Consider the following 19,470-nt stretch of genomic DNA (forward strand, 5'->3'; position numbering starts at 1 on the left):
ACACAATTGTGAATTATTTTGTATTATTTTGGTTTAACGCGTACTCCGATTGTAAATGTTGTGGCTTGGCTCTCCAACGCACCGGTGTGCTGTACTCGTACACTACACTATACACTACACTGCTATACACAATACACTATACTATACACTACTATACAGAATACACTACACGCCGTCTTTCCGACAGACCTGTTCTTCACCTGAGGACGGCTGCTTGCCTTGTGGCCGAAACGTCGCGAGAATAGTATTTTATGTTTTATTTTATTTATTTTATTATTTTCCTTCTACGTGACTTTACCGAAAGAACCAAGAAGATGAATCCCTGCAGTCACGAAAGCTTTAAATCGAAGCGTAAATGTGAGTCGCTAAACCCCGCCGCCACCACCACCACCACCCGACGCAGCCAATTGCTAAGGGGTTTGCGACACATAAACAAAACTTGCCAATTCGTTATCTTCATGTGTGGCCTCTGAAAAAGAGTTGATAGTTCAGTGGGCCTCACTTGGCAAAATAAAAGCTTCAAGCGGTCTCTCGTTTTAAAATTCCTGTTGCATCTGTCCGTGGCCCTTCGCTGCGCTTTAAAAAACGATCGCAACTTCGCACCGCACGGACACTCACACGCCGTCATTTTAGCTCATTATTATTTATTTAACACACACGATACATATACAATCGGACACATTTACAAAGATTACAGCTCTTCATTTTACTCTTTTTTTAGAAAATATCGCAGAGCCACGGTCGTGTAAAAAAAATGAAAGAAACGCCGGGCGGACCCAACGCCGTTCCTCCCAAAGTCCGCGGAGTGCCGTCGCGCGCCCAAAGTCCACCTCCCCGCGTCAGCCACGCGGCACAGGAGTTCACCCCCCCCCCCCCGCCGGGCGCTGCTCGTTATCGGCTGACGGGTTTTCACGACCGCGCCCGGCTCAAAGTACAAAATATGTAACGCTCTGAAGTTTCGCGTTGGCAGGCTTTCAAAGCTGTAGGTTACGGTCGCTCGCTCGCCCGCCCGCCCGCACGCGTCTTTGCGGGTTCGTTTCACGGGATACTTTGCGAGTTACACACTCGCCGCTTCTCGTCCGCACAGTCACGAAGCCTCAGGCCGGAGGGCAGCCATAAACTTGCGTCGCTCTCTCCACGATGGATGTGTTTTCATTAACTTTGCGGGCTTCCCGAGCCCCGCTTGGGGTCCCTACAATTTGACTTGGTTGTGTCAGTGCGGTAGGTACCCGGTGCCGCCCCTGGTGATGGACGGTGGTGCTGCCCCGGTCATGGTCATGTGACCGAAACTAAACAAATGTTGGCATTTTGCTGACGGGGGAAAAAATAGAATCCGAGCTGACCCAGCAGATCAGATACGGGGCGAGGTAGTAAACATCTCTCCACCGTGGCGCCCCCTCTTGCTATCACTCCCCGACGCTCAATAAAACACTCGCTCTCTCATTCGCCTCTTCCTTTTCGTTATAATGGCCACTCGCTCGACATCCAACTTTTGTTGTCGCTCCATCATCATTCATTCTCATTCACTCTCCCCAGGCCTCATTCCCTCTCTCTCTCTCTCTCGTGTCACACTCAAAACACAACACACTCACCCTCTTTCTCTCCCTCTTCCTCCGTGTTTCTCTCCGCTCACTCTTTGGCCGCGGCTAACGCTGCTTCATTCATTCATTCCCCCGCCTCCCTCCGTCGCTCGGCGCGTCTCCCCCGTGAGGCCGTACGGGCGACGTGGGCGGGGGATGCCGGGCGGGGGATGCCGGGCGGCCACGATCACAGAGCCGGAGGCGACCTCCTCCACCACCGCCACGTCAACACCGGCGCCCTGCAACGAGATGGAGCAGCGCCACACCGTGACGTCACACAGACACACAAAGACAAAGATCCCCCCCCCCCCCCCCGCATAGCCTGAACAGATTGTTGGGGCAAGTGCTGTTAAAGAGTGGTGGCACCTGTGAAGGCCGGCACGGCAACACGAGGGACGCGGCGATGTTTACCACACCGCACCAGGTACTCATTTGAGGCTGAGTCGAACTAGGGGAGGCCCAGGATCGGTTCAGATAATCGCTGTCATTGGTGTTGGCCGTGAGTGGGAATCGAACTCGGGTCGATGGGTTCGTAGCGAAGCGTGCTAACTGCTTCACCACAGCTCCACACATCACAAAACAAAAGATCCCACGCCATACAGCCTGAACAGGCTGTTGGGGCAAGTGCTGTTAGCGAGCACCTATGAAAGATGGTACGGCACACGAGAGGGTGGGTGGTCAGCACCACGCCCGGTCGCCTTTGTCTGCCTATATCGGGATGTTTTACACACCGCACCAGGTACTCATTTGAGGCCGAGTCGACCTGGGGAAGGTCCAGGACCGGTTCAGATAATCGTCACTGGGTGTTGGCCGTGAGCGGGAATTGAACTCGGGTCGCCAGGATCGGAGCGCGGCGCGCTAACCGCTGCGCCACCACTCCCCACGTCACACACACACGCACGCTCGTGTGCGCGCGCCCCAACCCGGCAGCTCCTGGGTTTGATCGCGTAAATGTGTGTCGTTAAACCCGCCACCACCACCACCACTCGCCACAGCCAATCAGTGAGGGGTCCGTCACGTAAACAGAACGCGACCAAATTCGTTCCGAGTTCAGCACTAACCGGTTTGCGTGCTGGGAAGAGTAAAAACCCACGGGAACATTTTACACGATCTGAGCGCCGTGACGTTTCGCCGGCGATCACAGCCAGCCTCATGAGGCCAGAATTCATTTAACGGCACATTTATACGAACGCGATCTAACCCGGCAAAAAAAACAACCTCTATTGTGGATATTGGTCGCGAAAGCCTACGAGTTAAAACGGCCGCCACCGCCGCCCGCGTGAGCTTCTCTCGCTCCGTACGGAGCCAACCGAGCTCATCGGAGACGATGCCAAGACGGTTGCCGACACGCGGCCCCCCTCATCGTTTAGCCAGAACTCTGGCGAGATGTTAACTACCTCGCCTGGTTACGCGGGAGGTCGTGGGTTCGATCCAGGCCCCGACGCCTGCGGTATATTTGGGAGTTTGCAGTGTCTTTCCATCTCATCATCATCACGGTGGCTAGGAGATGTTAACTACCTCGCCTGGTATACGGGAGGTCGTGGGTTCGATCCAGGCCCCGACGCCTGCTGCTGTATATTTGGGAGTTTGCGTGTCTTTCCATCTCATCATCATCACGGTGGCTAGGAGATGTTAACTACCTCGCCTGGTACGCAGGAGGTCGTGGGTTCGATCCAGGCCCCGACGCCTGCGGTATATTTGGGAGTTTGCAGTGTCTTTCCATCTCATCATCATCACGGTGGCTAGGAGATGTTAACTACCTCGCCTGGTATACGGGAGGTCGTGGGTTCGATCCAGGCCCCGACGCCTGCTGCTGTATATTTGGGAGTTTGCGTGTCTTTCCATCTCATCATCATCACGGTGGCTAGATGTTAACTACCTCGCCTGGTATGCGGGAGGTCGTGGGTTCGATCCAGGCCCCGACGCCTGCTGCTCTATATTTGGGAGTTTGCGTGTCTTCCCATCTCATCATCATCACAGTGGCTAGGAGATGTTAACTACCTCGCCTGGTACGCAGGAGGTCGTGGGTTCGATCCAGGCCCCGACGCCTGCGGTATATTTGGGAGTTTGCGTGTCTTTCCATCTCATCATCATCACGGTGGCTAGGAGATGTTAACTACCTCGCCTGGTATGCGGGAGGTCGTGGGTTCGATCCAGGCCCCGACGCCTGCTGCTGTATATTTGGGAGTTTGCGTGTCTTCCCATCTCATCATCATCACAGTGGCTAGGAGATGTTAACTACCTCGCCTGGTACGCAGGAGGTCGTGGGTTCGATCCAGGCCCCGACGCCTGCTGCTGCTGTATATTTGGGAGTTTGCGTGTCTCTTTCTCTCTCTCCCTCTCCCCGTGGTCGTGTGGATTCTTCTCTTATCCCCCCTCCACATTTAGAATGAACATCACGCGTTCCGAGTATGTGGCTGCTGTAAACCTCCACGTGCTGAGCTGTAATCATGCAGCGAGGTCGCTTCTGAACAAACAGTGGGAGGGGGGGCGCCTTATCTGGTGAAATATAATTACTTTTCATTTTGTGTAATGCTGTGCCAAGTCTAAACTAAGACTACGTTGCTCTTTTTCAGAAGCGACCTGGTCATCACAAATGATCGCTCAACAATAAATGGCTCGCCGTCACGTGGAAATGTGTGGCCAAGCCACCGACGTTGCTCGTAGTAGCAGCAACGCGGGGGGGGGGGGGGGGGTTAACGCGTCGGCGCTAACGGCGTGTAGAATTGGAATCTCTGCTCAATGACTGGAGGAGGAGGAATCCAATGGGCTACGAAGCTTTTTGTTACAGGTAGGAAACAACAGGTTCCACACTGCCCACCAGGGATTATTTGTCTGTCTGTCTGTCGTGCACGAATGCGCTGTCCAACCAAGTTCCTAACCTGCCCACTCCGAAGGAACGTGTTTCACAGGTGTCCATGCGGGGGGCGGGGAGGGTTTGAGCGAGTTACAACAACTACAAAAAAAACTGATATGAACGGTCCTGTCCTGAACCGGTCCTGTTGCCCCTCTCTCTCCCCCCTTCCCCTTACCCCCAACACCAAAGACAAAGACACCCCCGCCTCCGTATAGCCTAAACAGACTGTTGGGGCAAGTGCCGTTCACGAGTAGCACCTATGAAGGCCGGCACGGTGGCACACGAGGGGGTGGGCGGCCAGCACCACGCACACCGTACCAGGTACTCATTTCAGGCTGAGTCCACCTAGGGGAGGCCCAGGACGAGCTCAGATATCCGTCACTGGTGTTGGTGGTGATGAGCGGACTTCGAACTCGGGTCGCCGGCTTCGTAGCGCAGGGCGCGAACCCGCTGCACTACCCCGCTAAACTAATGCGCGGTGGCGGATTGACAAAATGGCACGCAGGAGACTATTATTACACTAGTCAACACACTTTTTCTGGCATAAGGTATTCCAACGGGTTTAAGGCAATTTTGGGGTGCTGATTCCAAATCTGGCATCAGTTTTTGTCTATCACGTCAGGTTTTTGAGATATCAAATATTGCATTTTCAATAAAAACTGCAGAGGAAAAATATTAAATAAATGTGGATATCTACATAAAATTATATTATAAACGCACTATCCTAAAAATACAGCACCATATTTTAACACTAAAGCAGTCACTGACTCCCAACAACTTGCAATCATAAGTGACAGAGTTAATTTCAGGTAAAATCAATGAAAATGGGGTATGCCGATAGCATAAAAATGAGATGTGATAGAGCAAATCTGAGATCAGATTTGGAATCAGCACCCTGAAATTAGTCTAAAACAGCTGCAAAAGTCCAGGCCAGAAAAAAATGTTTTTTTTTTTGTTGACCAGTGTTATCATCGTTATAAATATAAAAAATCTTAAACAAACACAAGATCCAGGTCCGATTCAATACAGTACACAAAATCCGTGATCTAATCCCATCTGTGAAGGAGGTCATTCCTGACATGCAAAATCCTGGAGTCTACAAACTGAGTTGCGTCTGCGGTGGCTGTTACATTGGAGAAACGAAATGTCTCGGACCGCGTCCGCGAACACAAGGCAGATCTGAAACACGGCAGAACCAATACCTCTGCCGTGGCTGACCAATTTCTCTAACGCTGTGGGCTCGCGTGATATTGTTTTTTTTCCGAGACCAAGATACTCTGCAAACCTTTGGGCAACTATCAAAGGTTTGTACATGAAGCCATCCAGATATATAAACATAACTTCAAATTGAGCAATCATTGGAAGGATGTTATTAACCAGGTAAAGCCTTAACTGGTTGTGGTTGTTTCCATCATACCCACCGGGTACTAGTCTATTTTACACGCTTTCTTTTAACTCACTCCCCATCTGTTGTTGTTGTATCCTCAAATCTTGTAGCTCAATTTTAACCCACTTCCCAATGTGCTATCGACTGCAAACTTGGTATACTTATGTCATACTGATGACAATACTATATTCTATCATTAAAAAAAAATTTAAACATTATTTTTTTATGTTATGTTTCGGCTTGGGTATAATTGTCCACGCTCAACTGACGTTGGCTGTAAATCACCACGGCCCCCTTACGTTATGGCAAGCTTTGCGGCCACTTCCTGGAGTCGTGGAGTTGTGCCATTACGAGTAGGGTACCTTTCACTAAAGCGTGTTTAAAAAAAAAAAGTATTTTAAAATATTTATTATTATCTCAGCTTCCCACTTCTAGCTCAGCCTACTTCCCCCCACCCTTCCCCTGCTCCCCCCCCCTCTCTCTCCCCCCTTGCTCCTCCCCCCTTTCTCACCTACATAACCTCTTGCCACGGCAACTCTCTCGCCCTCTTCAGCATTTTTTCCTGCTGTGGTTGTCCCACCTGATGAAGATCGCTTGTGTTGCGATCGAAACGTCGTGATTCTTTTGTCAAGGCGCTCTTCGCCTCTCCATCCCAGCTTAAATAGTCGCTCCAAGCCTGGGGCTTGTCATTCAGACGCTGTCTTCTCGACAGACCCGTTCTCCACCTGAGGACGGCTACTTGCGTTGTGGCCGAAACGTCGTGAGAATTATTTTATTATGTTTTATTTTTATTATTGTATTATTTCCATTCTACGTGACTTTACCGAAAGAACCAAGAAGACGTCGTGATTTGTTTTATTTAATTTCTACCTACGTGACTTTACCGAAAGAACCAAAGTGTATAAGTATTAAAATTCTCAAACGGCAATGGATAGCGCGTTTGCAATTGCACGGCATCGTGTTTAATCGATATCTGCTGGGCGGTAATCAGAGCTGACAAAAGTTGCCGGTTGAGATGATTTCTCTTCTGTTGCTCCAGGCGGACAGTTGATGAAACGAAAACCGCAACGAGCTCCAGGTGACGGAGGGCGCTGTGTGACCAAACTCGCCGGACAAACGCTGCGCTGACAGCGACGTGATTTGGGGAACGTTGAACTTCTTTTGCACCGTACACAGCCGAGAGCGTTAATCGGAGGTGCAGTGTTGAGTCTATGGGCAGTGTTGAGTCTATGGTGCAGTGTTGAGTCTATGGTGCAGTGTTGAGTCTATGGTGCAGTGTTGAGTCTGTGGGCAGTGTTGAGTCTGTGGGCTGTGTTGAGTTTATGGGCAGTGTTAGTCTACGGGCAGTGTTGAGTCTACGGGCAGTGTTGAGTCTATGGGCAGTGTTGAGTCTATGGGCAGTGTTGAGTCTATGGGCAGTGTTGAGTCTATGGGCAGTGTTGAGTCTGTGGGCTGTGTTGAGTTTATGGGCAGTGTTAGTCTACGGGCAGTGTTGAGTCTATGGGCAGTGTTGAGTCTATGGTGCAGTGTTGAGTCTATGGGCAGTGTTGAGTCTATGGGCAGTGTTGAGTCTATGCGCAGTGTTGAGTCTATGGGCAGTGTTGAGTCTATGGGCAGTGTTGAGTCTATGGGCAGTGTTGAGTCTATGGGCAGTGTTAGTCTATGGGCAGTGTTAGTCTATGGGCAGTGTTAGTCTATGGGCAATGTTAGTCTATGGGCAGTGTTAGTCTATGGGCAGTGTTGAGTCTATGGGCAGTGTTGAGTCTATGGGCAGTGTTAGTTTATGGGCAGTGTTAGTCTATGGGCAGTGTTGAGTCTATGGGGCAGTGTTGAGTCTATGGGCAGTGTTGAGTCTATGGGCAGTGTTAGTCTATGGGTAGTGTTAGTCTATGGGCAGTGTTGAGTCTATGGGCAGTGTTAGTTGATGGGCAGTGTTAGTCTATGGGCAGTGTTAGTCTATGGGCAGTGTTGAGTCTATGGGCAGTGTTGAGTCTATGGGGCAGTGTTGAGTCTATGGGCAGTGTTAGTCTATGGGCAGTGTTAGTCTATGGGCAGTGTTGAGTCTATGGGCAGTGTTAGTTGATGGGCAGTGTTAGTCTATGGGCAGTGTTAGTCTATGGGCAGTGTTGAGTCTATGGGCAGTGTTAGTCTATGGGCAGTGTTGAGTCTATGGGCAGTGTTAGTCTATGGGCAGTGTTGAGTCTATGGGCAGTGTTGAGTCTATGGGCAGTGTTGAGTCTATGGGCAGTGTTGAGTCTATGGGCAGTGTTGAGTCTATGGTGCAGTGTTAGTCTATGGGTAGTGTTAGTCTATGGGCAGTGTTGAGTCTATGGTGCAGTGTTAGTCTATGGGCAGTGTTAGTCTATGGGCAGTGTTGAGTCTATGGGCAGTGTTGAGTCTATGGGCAGTGTTGAGTCTATGGGCAGTGTTGAGTCTATGGGCAGTGTTGAGTCTATGGGCAGTGTTGAGCCTATGGGCAGTGTTGAGTCTATGGTGCAGTGTTAGTCTATGGGTAGTGTTGAGTCTGTGGGCAGTGTTGAGTCTACGGGCAGTGTTGAGTCTATGGGCAGTGTTAGTCTACGGGCAGTGTTGAGTCTGTGGGCAGTGTTGAGTCTATGGGCAGTGTTAGTCTATGGGTAGTGTTGAGTCTCGGGGCAGTGTTAGTCTATGGGCAGTGTTAGTCTATGGGTAGAATTGAGTCTATGGGCAGTGTTGAGTATATGGGCAGTGTTAGTCTATGGGTAGTGTTGAGTCTATGGGCAGTGTTAGTCTATGGGCAGTGTTAGTCTATGGGCAGTGTTAGTCTATGGGCAATGTTAGTCTATGGGCAGTGTTAGTCTATGGGCAGTGTTGAGTCTATGGGCAGTGTTGAGTCTATGGGCAGTGTTAGTTGATGGGCAGTGTTGAGTCTATGGGCAGTGTTGAGTCTATGGGCAGTGTTGAGTCTATGGGCAGTGTTGAGTCTATGGGCAGTGTTGAGTCTATGGGCAGTGTTGAGTCTATGGTGCAGTGTTAGTCTATGGGTAGTGTTGAGTCTGTGGGCAGTGTTGAGTCTACGGGCAGTGTTGAGTCTATGGGCAGTGTTAGTCTACGGGCAGTGTTGAGTCTGTGGGCAGTGTTGAGTCTATGGGCAGTGTTAGTCTATGGGTAGTGTTGAGTCTCGGGGCAGTGTTAGTCTATGGGCAGTGTTAGTCTATGGGTAGAATTGAGTCTATGGGCAGTGTTGAGTATATGGGCAGTGTTAGTCTATGGGTAGTGTTGAGTCTATGGGCAGTGTTAGTCTATGGGCAGTGTTAGTCTATGGGCAATGTTAGTCTATGGGCAGTGTTAGTCTATGGGCAGTGTTGAGTCTATGGGCAGTGTTGAGTCTATGGGCAGTGTTAGTTGATGGGCAGTGTTAGTCTATGGGGCAGTGTTGAGTCTATGGGCAGTGTTGAGTCTATGGGCAGTGTTAGTCTATGGGTAGTGTTAGTCTATGGGCAGTGTTGAGTCTATGGGCAGTGTTAGTTGATGGGCAGTGTTAGTCTATGGGCAGTGTTAGTCTATGGGCAGTGTTGAGTCTATGGGCAGTGTTGAGTCTATGGGGCAGTGTTGAGTCTATGGGCAGTGTTAGTCTATGGGCAGTGTTAGTCTATGGGCAGTGTTGAGTCTATGGGCAGTGTTAGTTGATGGGCAGTGTTAGTCTATGGGCAGTGTTAGTCTATGGGCAGTGTTGAGTCTATGGGCAGTGTTGAGTCTATGGGCAGTGTTAGTCTATGGGCAGTGTTGAGTCTATGGGCAGTGTTGAGTCTATGGGCAGTGTTGAGTCTATGGGCAGTGTTGAGTCTATGGGCAGTGTTGAGTCTATGGTGCAGTGTTAGTCTATGGGTAGTGTTAGTCTATGGGCAGTGTTGAGTCTATGGTGCAGTGTTGAGTCTATGGTGCAGTGTTAGTCTATGGGCAGTGTTAGTCTATGGGCAGTGTTGAGTCTATGGGCAGTGTTGAGTCTATGGGCAGTGTTGAGTCTATGGGCAGTGTTGAGTCTATGGGCAGTGTTGAGTCTATGGGCAGTGTTGAGTCTATGGGCAGTGTTGAGTCTATGGTGCAGTGTTAGTCTATGGGTAGTGTTGAGTCTGTGGGCAGTGTTGAGTCTACGGGCAGTGTTGAGTCTATGGGCAGTGTTAGTCTACGGGCAGTGTTGAGTCTGTGGGCAGTGTTGAGTCTATGGGCAGTGTTAGTCTATGGGTAGTGTTGAGTCTCGGGGCAGTGTTAGTCTATGGGCAGTGTTAGTCTATGGGTAGAATTGAGTCTATGGGCAGTGTTGAGTATATGGGCAGTGTTAGTCTATGGGTAGTGTTGAGTCTATGGGCAGTGTTAGTCTATGGGCAGTGTTAGTCTATGGGCAGTGTTAGTCTATGGGCAATGTTAGTCTATGGGCAGTGTTAGTCTATGGGCAGTGTTGAGTCTATGGGCAGTGTTGAGTCTATGGGCAGTGTTAGTTGATGGGCAGTGTTGAGTCTATGGGCAGTGTTGAGTCTATGGGCAGTGTTGAGTCTATGGGCAGTGTTGAGTCTATGGGCAGTGTTGAGTCTATGGTGCAGTGTTAGTCTATGGGTAGTGTTGAGTCTGTGGGCAGTGTTGAGTCTACGGGCAGTGTTGAGTCTATGGGCAGTGTTAGTCTACGGGCAGTGTTGAGTCTGTGGGCAGTGTTGAGTCTATGGGCAGTGTTAGTCTATGGGTAGTGTTGAGTCTCGGGGCAGTGTTAGTCTATGGGCAGTGTTAGTCTATGGGTAGAATTGAGTCTATGGGCAGTGTTGAGTATATGGGCAGTGTTAGTCTATGGGTAGTGTTGAGTCTATGGGCAGTGTTAGTCTATGGGCAGTGTTAGTCTATGGGCAATGTTAGTCTATGGGCAGTGTTAGTCTATGGGCAGTGTTGAGTCTATGGGCAGTGTTGAGTCTATGGGCAGTGTTAGTTGATGGGCAGTGTTAGTCTATGGGCAGTGTTGAGTCTATGGGCAGTGTTGAGTCTATGGGCAGTGTTAGTCTATGGGTAGTGTTAGTCTATGGGCAGTGTTGAGTCTATGGGCAGTGTTAGTTGATGGGCAGTGTTAGTCTATGGGCAGTGTTAGTCTATGGGCAGTGTTGAGTCTATGGGCAGTGTTGAGTCTATGGGGCAGTGTTGAGTCTATGGGCAGTGTTAGTCTATGGGCAGTGTTAGTCTATGGGCAGTGTTGAGTCTATGGGCAGTGTTAGTTGATGGGCAGTGTTAGTCTATGGGCAGTGTTAGTCTATGGGCAGTGTTGAGTCTATGGGCAGTGTTAGTCTATGGGCAGTGTTGAGTCTATGGGCAGTGTTAGTCTATGGGCAGTGTTGAGTCTATGGGCAGTGTTGAGTCTATGGGCAGTGTTGAGTCTATGGGCAGTGTTGAGTCTATGGTGCAGTGTTAGTCTATGGGTAGTGTTAGTCTATGGGCAGTGTTGAGTCTATGGTGCAGTGTTAGTCTATGGGCAGTGTTAGTCTATGGGCAGTGTTGAGTCTATGGGCAGTGTTGAGTCTATGGGCAGTGTTGAGTCTATGGGCAGTGTTGAGTCTATGGGCAGTGTTGAGTCTATGGGCAGTGTTGAGTCTATGGGCAGTGTTAGTCTATGGGCAGTGTTGAGTCTATGGTGCATTGTTAGTCTATGGGCAGTGTTGAGTCTATGGGCAGTATGTACGTGTGTATGTTGAACTTATTTCGCACCGTACACAGTCAACCATGCTAATCGGAGGTGCGAGGGGAAGGACAACTAACTCACCTTGAGCACAAAACAACAAAACTAGAACACGATTACGCTCGCGAAGCAATTGGCAATTCGTAGCGAGCACACCATTCCACTGGCAGAAATCCCTAATCGCAAATGTTCGTTTATATCGGATGAGGAATCCGATGAGCCAGTAAGCGGGGGGGGGGGGGGGGGCGCGGTGGGTGGGTGGGGGGGGTCAGAATATTACAAATTTACCGTGGACAGCCAAGCCGGTTGTCACTCGAAAGCCGGGTGAGAAAGAGGTGGGGGTGGCTGGGGGGGGGGCCGCTGCTTCAAGTGCCCCACCGCCCCCCCCTAAGGTGCAAATTTCACGCCGGCCGCGATCGTGCAGATGGAGGTTTGGTGCTACGGAGGAGCGGTGCCTACGCCGGAGCAGAGGTCGCAACCGGGTACCCGATGCCCGTACCCTACCCGATACCCGGCTACCCGTACCCGGCCAGGTACGGGTACCCGTTTGCGACCCTCGTGCGGCCGGGTACGGGTAGGCCGTGAGTCACTGGTGAGTCACCGTTTGTCACTCATTTCGGGTAGGGGTACGGGTAGGGAACGGGTACCCGTACCCAGCCGGGTACGGGTACCCGTTTGCAACCCTGGTGCGGCCGGGTACGGGTAAGGAATCAAAACCCGTTTGCGACTTCTGCGCCGGAGGAAGAATATCCCAGAGCCGGAACCCCCCACCCACCCAACCACACCACCTCCACCCTTGCTGATCTCGTCAAGGAGCGCGAATTACCATCGCGCAATCACCGCTCATCCCCGCAGCGGAAAAGCCATTTGACCAACCACTTTGCCGTCGGCCCAGGGGTCGCCCGCGCGGCGTCCATCCTTGGGCTCCCCGAAGGTCACGGGGTCGCGCTCGGCAGCGTTGGGGAGCTCCGCTCTCCGGAGCGACGCGGCGGCGGCTGCCGGAGAGGAGGGCTCCGTCTCCTGGACAGGCGCCGAGTAATTCACGGAGCGGAACGCGTCCGGCGCGGCATCGCCCCCCTCCTCCCCCCCCCCGCCGCCGTCGTCGTCGTCAGCGCCCGGCGCTTCTGCCCCTCCGCCCGGCGGGTCCCTCGGTTCCATCCGTCGTTCATTCTCTCTGCCTGGCCAAACCCGCAATTTTGCCGATGCCTCTCTCAATTTAATTGGTGGTTCCCTGTTTCCATCCGGTGCTTCCATCCTTTCAGTCGGTTCTTCTCTTTTGCTGACATTTCTCCTCCGGAGCGCTGGCTGTCACATCATGGGGGTGGTGGCAGAGGGGGAGGGGGTAGGGGGGGTGGCAGAGGGGGCAGAGATTCAGGTGCAGTTTTAGAGCGGCTCCTTGCGTCTGCATCTGGACCGAGCGATGAACTGCGGCCGACTATTTGAGTCGCGAGTAAAATCTCGGGCGAGGTCACTGGCGTAGTGACGCCACGGTGGTCAGGCCATTTCTCAGAAAAAAAAGAAAGAAAGCCACTTAGCTCAGTGTGGCCTCTCACCTGGCCAATGGAAATCAATCAGTCCCCAGCTCGCCGCCAATCAGAAGCTATAACCGTCTGCGAGACCACAAGCCGATCGGAACCACCAAACCTATCGGAACCAAGCTCGCAGCCAATCCACGGCTCGTTAACCTGAAGACTTTACGCGCGACCTGCGACCCGGTCACCTGCTGCTCCACGTCCTGCACGCGACCTCCACCTCCTCCTCCTCCGTCCGGTCGCTCGTCCTCATCCGACGGAGGCTCCTCCCCGGCCTCCGCCTGGGCCCCCGGGTCGCCCCTCGCGCCGATCTCCCGCTGCCGGGCCCTGTCCCCGGGTGCCGCCCTCAGCTTGGGCGTGGGCCGGCTCCCGAGCCGAGGCGCTCCTCTGGGCCCCTGCGGCTCCTCGTCCTCCAGCATGGGCAGCCTCCTCTCCCTGGGTTGCCCCCTGCCCTGAGCCATGCACCAGAACAAGCCCTGGGCAAAGACGACGGCACACGCACGCACGCGGGTTTTAGATCAACGCAGCGTTCTTCATAGTGTAATAAAGGTCGTTGAGGCGACTTCTGGAATCCGGTCTTTTATTCAACTTGCGTTACAGCTTTCCTTCACGCTGCCTGTCAGCAGCGTGAGAGGGATAGATAGAGAGAGAGACGCACCGCCACGTGGCAACCCGGAGCCCCGCTCACGCGTGGCCCCCTTCCCTCCGTTCGTTCCCGTTCTGACCACGTGTCGTTCGTCTCCACCCCTATTTAATACCCGGGTCACGTGGTACGTTTCCACCAATCCTGGTTAGCCTCCATGGAATATTCCAGGCTCCCTCATCTCCCCATTGGCTGTGGCCAAAGCCAGCAGAACCAATCCTCTACAACCAGCTGTCACCTTTTCATTACGTCAGGGCCACGCCCCTAGGCTTCCCCCCATTGGCTATAAACCAGGACCGGCAGAGCCAATCATCGTGACGAGTTGTGATACGTCAGTGAGCCGGATATATCCTCACGTTACAATAGCAAGGCCCGCGCGGAGAGGGGGCTAGTGGCCTCAGCCTCCTCCTGGTTGGTTTTTAGTGCGGCCCCTTCTGACGTGTGCAACCCCCCCCCCCCCACGCCCCCCACCGTTTCTCCGTGTCAACCAACCTCTAACCGTTAAAATGTAACGGTCACGTTCACGTTACGTGCACGCGATGGCGCCAATATCGGCCAATCCGAGAAGCTCGTTAAGTGGGGCCGTGCCACGCCCTTAGCCAATCGGCGACGCCAATTGGAAACGGCGAACAGTCGTTTTCGTGGAACGCATTTAAAAACGTTAATCGAGGGATTACAGCGTAAACGAATATTCGCGATTCTGAATTTCTGGCGACGATGCCGCCGTGTGTTTATTATAAATATTTAAACTTGATTTGGAGGATTCGTGACTGCGGGAATTACTCTTTGGTTCTTTCACGTAGAAAGAAGAATAAGTTAAATAATCGCATACGACGTTTCGATTGCAACACAAGCAATCATCATCTCAGGTACGAATGAATGAAAAAAGAAACCTAGTAAACTTAGAAATTGCATTATATTTCTAAGTTTACGAGGTTTGTTTTCTCATTCATTCTTACCTGCTGACGATTGCTTGCTCTTGCAATCGAAACGTCGTATGCGATTATTTAATTTATCTTTCTCTCTCTGCGACTTCACCGAAAGAAGCAAAGAGTATCAATATTTACTCATAAAGATATTATTTTACTGGTAGGAACCTCCTGGTTACACCAGCCCACAGGTGATTATTGTGTCCGTCGTGCAGGGAGGGGCTGGGTGGGGAGGGTGGGGCTGGGTGGGGAGGGGCTGGGTGGGAGGGGTGGGGCTGGGTGGGGAGGGGAGGGTGGGGAGGGAGGGGAGGGTGGGGGGTGGGAGGGGTGGGGCTGGGTGGGGAGGGGCTGGTCACCCCGTGGCGCCCTTATAAAACTCAACGTTTAACCTACTCACGCCGGCTTGTGCCCGCCCTCACAGTCGGCCATATTTGCGGAATACACCACGCCGCCGTTGACCCTGCAGGCCATTGACCGAGCAGCCCAACGTTCCTACCAGCTCCCTCCGCAGGAGGAGGAATGTGTTTTTGCGAGCCGTACGGCGATGCAGGTCAAGATGATGATGGTGGCCAGCAGCTGCAGGTGCAGGGGCAGGTTGCGGTAAGTGGCACGCAGGAAGTCGCTCAGCGCCTGCCCAAAGTACTTGGCTGGCTCCAGCACAAACGTCACCAGCGTGACCATCAGAGCCTGCGCAGAGAGAGAAGAGAGAATGATCGTCGGAGGCGGCGCCGGATTTATTGGGGAGGGCGTTGTATATATCGGCCTTTTTCCCAAAAATTAATATTAAGAATAATTCTGCCAATATATTTTTTTTATAATTGATCGGGGCGAGCATGGGACATGAACGGGTGAGGCACACCCCCCCCACCCCTCACAGCAGATGCCTTTCACAGTCAGGACCAGGCAGCCAGAGATAAGCTACAAAAGGTAGTAAGAAAAACCCTAAAACAAAAGAAAAGGGGGGGAGAGGTGGTTTGCTAATGAGATTCTGGAAATCTCTACACGGCTATGAAACAGGCGTCGCCAGCTTCCCGGGTGGCGAAAACCGAACGGACAAGTTTTTTTTAAAGGTTATTTTAGTTAACGGAAAAGTCCAAAAACTCAGCTACAACAATGAGTCGACATCATAGTCTACACACACTCACCCAGTGAAGGAACCAGAATGCAGTCACTGGGTGTGTAGACTATGATGTCGATGACGAGTCACTCCGTTCAACTATCGTTTGCGATGGTCAGGCCAGCTTCTGAAAAATAAGGTAATAAGCTGAGTGGGCTTTTAGCAAAATGCTTACCTTTACGAGACCTCCTTTGCCAGTAGCAGGATATAGTAATAGGTTTTTACCCTTTTATCTGGCAACAAAACTGACATCTTGATACAAGGGATCATGTTTGCATTAACCACAACACTTGCGGTCAAAATGCAAACAAAAAGACAACTCTGAATCAGTTTTGTTGCCAGATAAAAGGGTAAAGACCTATTACTAAAATGCTCAACCCTTTCCTATTCTTTGCACTCTGTGGTTTTTTTGACAATAGGTTTTTCCCCTTTTTTCTGGCAACAAAACAGTTGTTAACATACTAATAGGGTTTTCCCCCTTTTTTCTGGCAACAAAACTGACACCTTTTGCAAGGAATCATGCTTACATTAACCACAATACTTGCAGTCAAATGCAAACAAAAAACAATACTCTGATAATTTATGCATTGTCTTTGAAACTGATTGGTCCACACCAGAGACAGCTTTCTTTAGAGCCTAGTCTCATATGGTGTTAGACCAGCTTAAATATACGCTGCCAAGCATGGTGGTGCTCATTCAGACGCTGTCTTTCCGACAGACCTGTTCTTCACCTGAGGACGGCTGCTTGCGTCGTGGCCGAAACGTCGTGAGAATTATTTCATTATGTTTTATTATTTTATTATTTCCCTTCTACGTGACTTTACCTAAAGAACCAAGAAGATGAATCCCAGCAGTCACGAAAGCTTTAAATCGAAATCTTAACACCTGTTTTGTTGCCTGGAAAAAAGGGGAAAAACCTATTATCATATTTTGGTACTGGCAAAGGAGGTCCCATGATGCGTTTTCTTCCGTATCATTCTTTTTTCTATGTTGCTAACCCCGCCCCCACCCACAAATAAACAATCTCGATCCCCGATTAATTCAGCGCAAACAGGGCCCACGTTAAACACCACACGGGGGGGGGGGCACCCAACACAAACGAGCGATAAACATTCGGACGATTCCGACGGCGCCGATTGCGGTCGTCACCAGGTACGAGCTCACCTTGGTGGGCGGCACCTCCAGGAAGGGGTCAACGATGAGGTCACGGTGGTAGGCGAAACAGGGGTCGTCTTGCAGCGTGAAGGTCTGGCGGCTCCACTCTGCGCGCACAGGGGGGGGGGTGGAGGGAAGGAAGCGGAAACCCGAGGGTTCGGGCGAGGGGGTGATAGGGGTGAGGGGGTGAGGGCGAGAGGGGGTGAGGGGGAGAGGGTTAGAGTGAGGGATGAGGGTTTGAGTTTTGGTGAGAGGGTCCCCCCACCCTCGGTCCCCCCAACCCGGATCACCCCACCCACCCCCGCCCCTCCACCCCCTCTCCACCCCCCGCCCCTCCACCCCCACCAATCCAGCCCCGCCCCTCCACCCCCGCCCCTCCACCTCCCTCTCCACCCCCCTCTCCAACCCCCTCTCCAACCCCCTTTCCACCCCCGCCCCTCCACCCCCACCACTCCAGCCCCGCCCCTCCACCCCCGCCCCTCCACCCCCCCCCTCCACCCCCGCCCCTCCACCCCCGCCCCTCCACCCCCACCCCTCTACCTCCCCGTGCCCTCTGCGTGCCCTGCCCCCCCCCGCCCAATATCTGGGATCTCACCTGAGAGGCTGTCCAGCCAGCTCCTGGGCCCGCTGCCCGTGCACTGGGCCGGCGGGGGGTTCAGGCTGAGCCGCGCCTGCCGCTCGGCAAACGCCACCTGCGGCGCGGTGAGACGCGAGACTCGAGGCCGGGACCTGAACGTCGCGGACCCGACCGCCACGCCGCCCGCCGTGACCGCCCCCAACCCGACTCCCTCCCCTCGCAGAGGAGGAGCGGGCCCCCCCCCCGTGGAAACAGACGCCCGCTCACTTCTGCGCTCGCTCCCTTCCTTCTCTCTTCACTCCTCTCTTAGCCTGGTCATTCTCCCCCGCTCTCATCCTCCCCGCCTGCCCGCCTCCTCCCTCATTCTCCTCCTCATCCTCATTCTCATCCGTTGCCCTCCTCCTCTTTGTCACTCACGGGGACTTCCATCCCTGCCCCCCCCCGCCCCCCATCCGCTACCCTTCTGCGCAAGTGACACTACTCTCGTTCCCGTGGTGAAACTTTTTTTAACCGAAAGCAAAGCATTACTGTAATTATCACTGTCATGCTCGCAGCAGCAGCAGCGGCGGCGGCTTTTGGGCGGCCGTCGAACATAGACGGCACTTCCAGATGCGCCTCTGCGGCCGTCTGGAATGCTCTTCCATTCGATGATAGGAAGGCACTGGAGCTATACACTTTGAAATCTAGATTGAAATAGAATTTCTTTAGAACTGGCTTTTTGTGTTTAGTCCTTCCCCTCCCCCCTGCATCTACCGATTAGCTGCCGTTGGCTACGTACGGTGCGAAAGAAGTTCATCATTTGGTTAGCATTAACAAGCTAACAGATTCCGAAACGCAAGCGTGAACCGCCGCGCCGAGGGCAAACGACACCGCCTCGTCGTGCGATCGAGCCGGGCGGCGTCGGCACGGCTACCTTGTACAGGTGAAGCCAGGTCCAGGGGATGCTGAGGAAGAAGATGACCAGCATGAACCTCCACATCTGTGTCAGCCAGGACACGTAAGACCACAGCTCCGTGGCGACGATCATCACGACCGCCAGCAGCGCGACCAACACCTTCGCACGGCACGCGACGGGACGGCACACGGCGACAAGCGTCGTCAATTTTTGGCAGTGAACGAACGCGAGCGAGCGTTGAAAAGGCGCGGTTTTTGTAAAAAGGCACAATGCGTGAATTGGTCAAGGTTCATGAGGAATTGAATTAGGGCTGCGCGGAGGCGCGGAGGCTCGGAGATGTTAACTACCTCGCCTGGTATGCAGGAGGTCGTGGGTTCGATTCCGACCCTGACGCCTGCTGCTGTATATTTAGAGTTTGCGTGCCTCTCTCTCTCATCATCATCACGGTGCCTAGGAGATGTTGACTACCTCGCCTGGTATGCAGAAGGTCGTGGGTTCGACCCCGACGCCTGCTGTACATTTGGAGTTGGCGTGCCTCTCTCTCTCCTCGTGGTCGCGTGAATTTTTCTCTGGGTCCTCCGGTTTTCCCCTCCACATTTAGAATCGATGTGGGTTATCGAGCATCTGGCTACTGCTATGAATGCCCACGTGATAAGCCGCTTCGGTGAGCTATCATTTGTGGCCAGGTTGCTTCTGAAAAAGAGCTATACAAGCTCAGTGGGCCTAACCTGGTAAAATAAAAAGAAATTGTTTAAATCATTTCGTTTTATTATTGTCACGCGTGTTTACCCAGGAACGACTCGCCCGAGTTAATTATTTAGTGCGACTTTTATTTAATCATAATAATAATGATGTACACTTGTAAGGGGCATTTAATTCGTTGATCCCACCAATGCGCCACCGTGTATTGAGAGCAGCAAATAAACAGAACCAGCTGGGTAAATGGGCAGAAATAGGCGGGAGCTGAAGGACAATTTACCCTCTCACTCACCCGTTCACTCATTCACTCACCCACTCACTCATTCACTCACCCGCTCACTCACTCACTCATTCACTCATTCCCTCGCTCACTCATTCACTCATTCACTCGCTCACTCATTCACTCA

The 19,470-nt window shown here is 52.3% G+C and overlaps 1 protein-coding gene across 2 annotated transcripts in view; it reads right to left on the reverse strand.

Annotated features, from left to right (window-relative positions):
- Positions 1 to 624: 624 nt before the first annotated feature.
- CLCC1 (chloride channel CLIC like 1) overlaps positions 625 to 19,470 on the reverse strand; it is a 28,845-nt gene continuing 9,999 nt past the window's right edge. The window contains exons 6-12 of one of the 2 annotated variants that reach the window (XM_078620599.1): positions 18,383 to 18,523; positions 17,488 to 17,584; positions 16,902 to 16,999; positions 15,161 to 15,307; positions 13,237 to 13,524; positions 12,393 to 12,821; positions 625 to 1,819 (exon numbers count right to left, since the gene is read on the reverse strand). In XM_078620599.1, coding sequence (XP_078476725.1) covers positions 1,658 to 1,819; positions 12,393 to 12,821; positions 13,237 to 13,524; positions 15,161 to 15,307; positions 16,902 to 16,999; positions 17,488 to 17,584; positions 18,383 to 18,523 — 1,362 coding nt within the window. In that variant the 3' untranslated portion in view covers positions 625 to 1,657. Of the gene's footprint in view, positions 1,820 to 12,342; positions 12,822 to 13,236; positions 13,525 to 15,160; positions 15,308 to 16,901; positions 17,000 to 17,487; positions 17,585 to 18,382; positions 18,524 to 19,470 lie in introns of both variants that reach the window. The other variant, XM_078620605.1, reaches the window with a different exon arrangement.

Source organism: Lampetra planeri, chromosome 3 (assembly GCF_965212315.1).
Source record: "Lampetra planeri chromosome 3, kcLamPlan1.2.h2, whole genome shotgun sequence".
Lineage (NCBI taxonomy): Eukaryota > Metazoa > Chordata > Hyperoartia > Petromyzontiformes > Petromyzontidae > Lampetra > Lampetra planeri.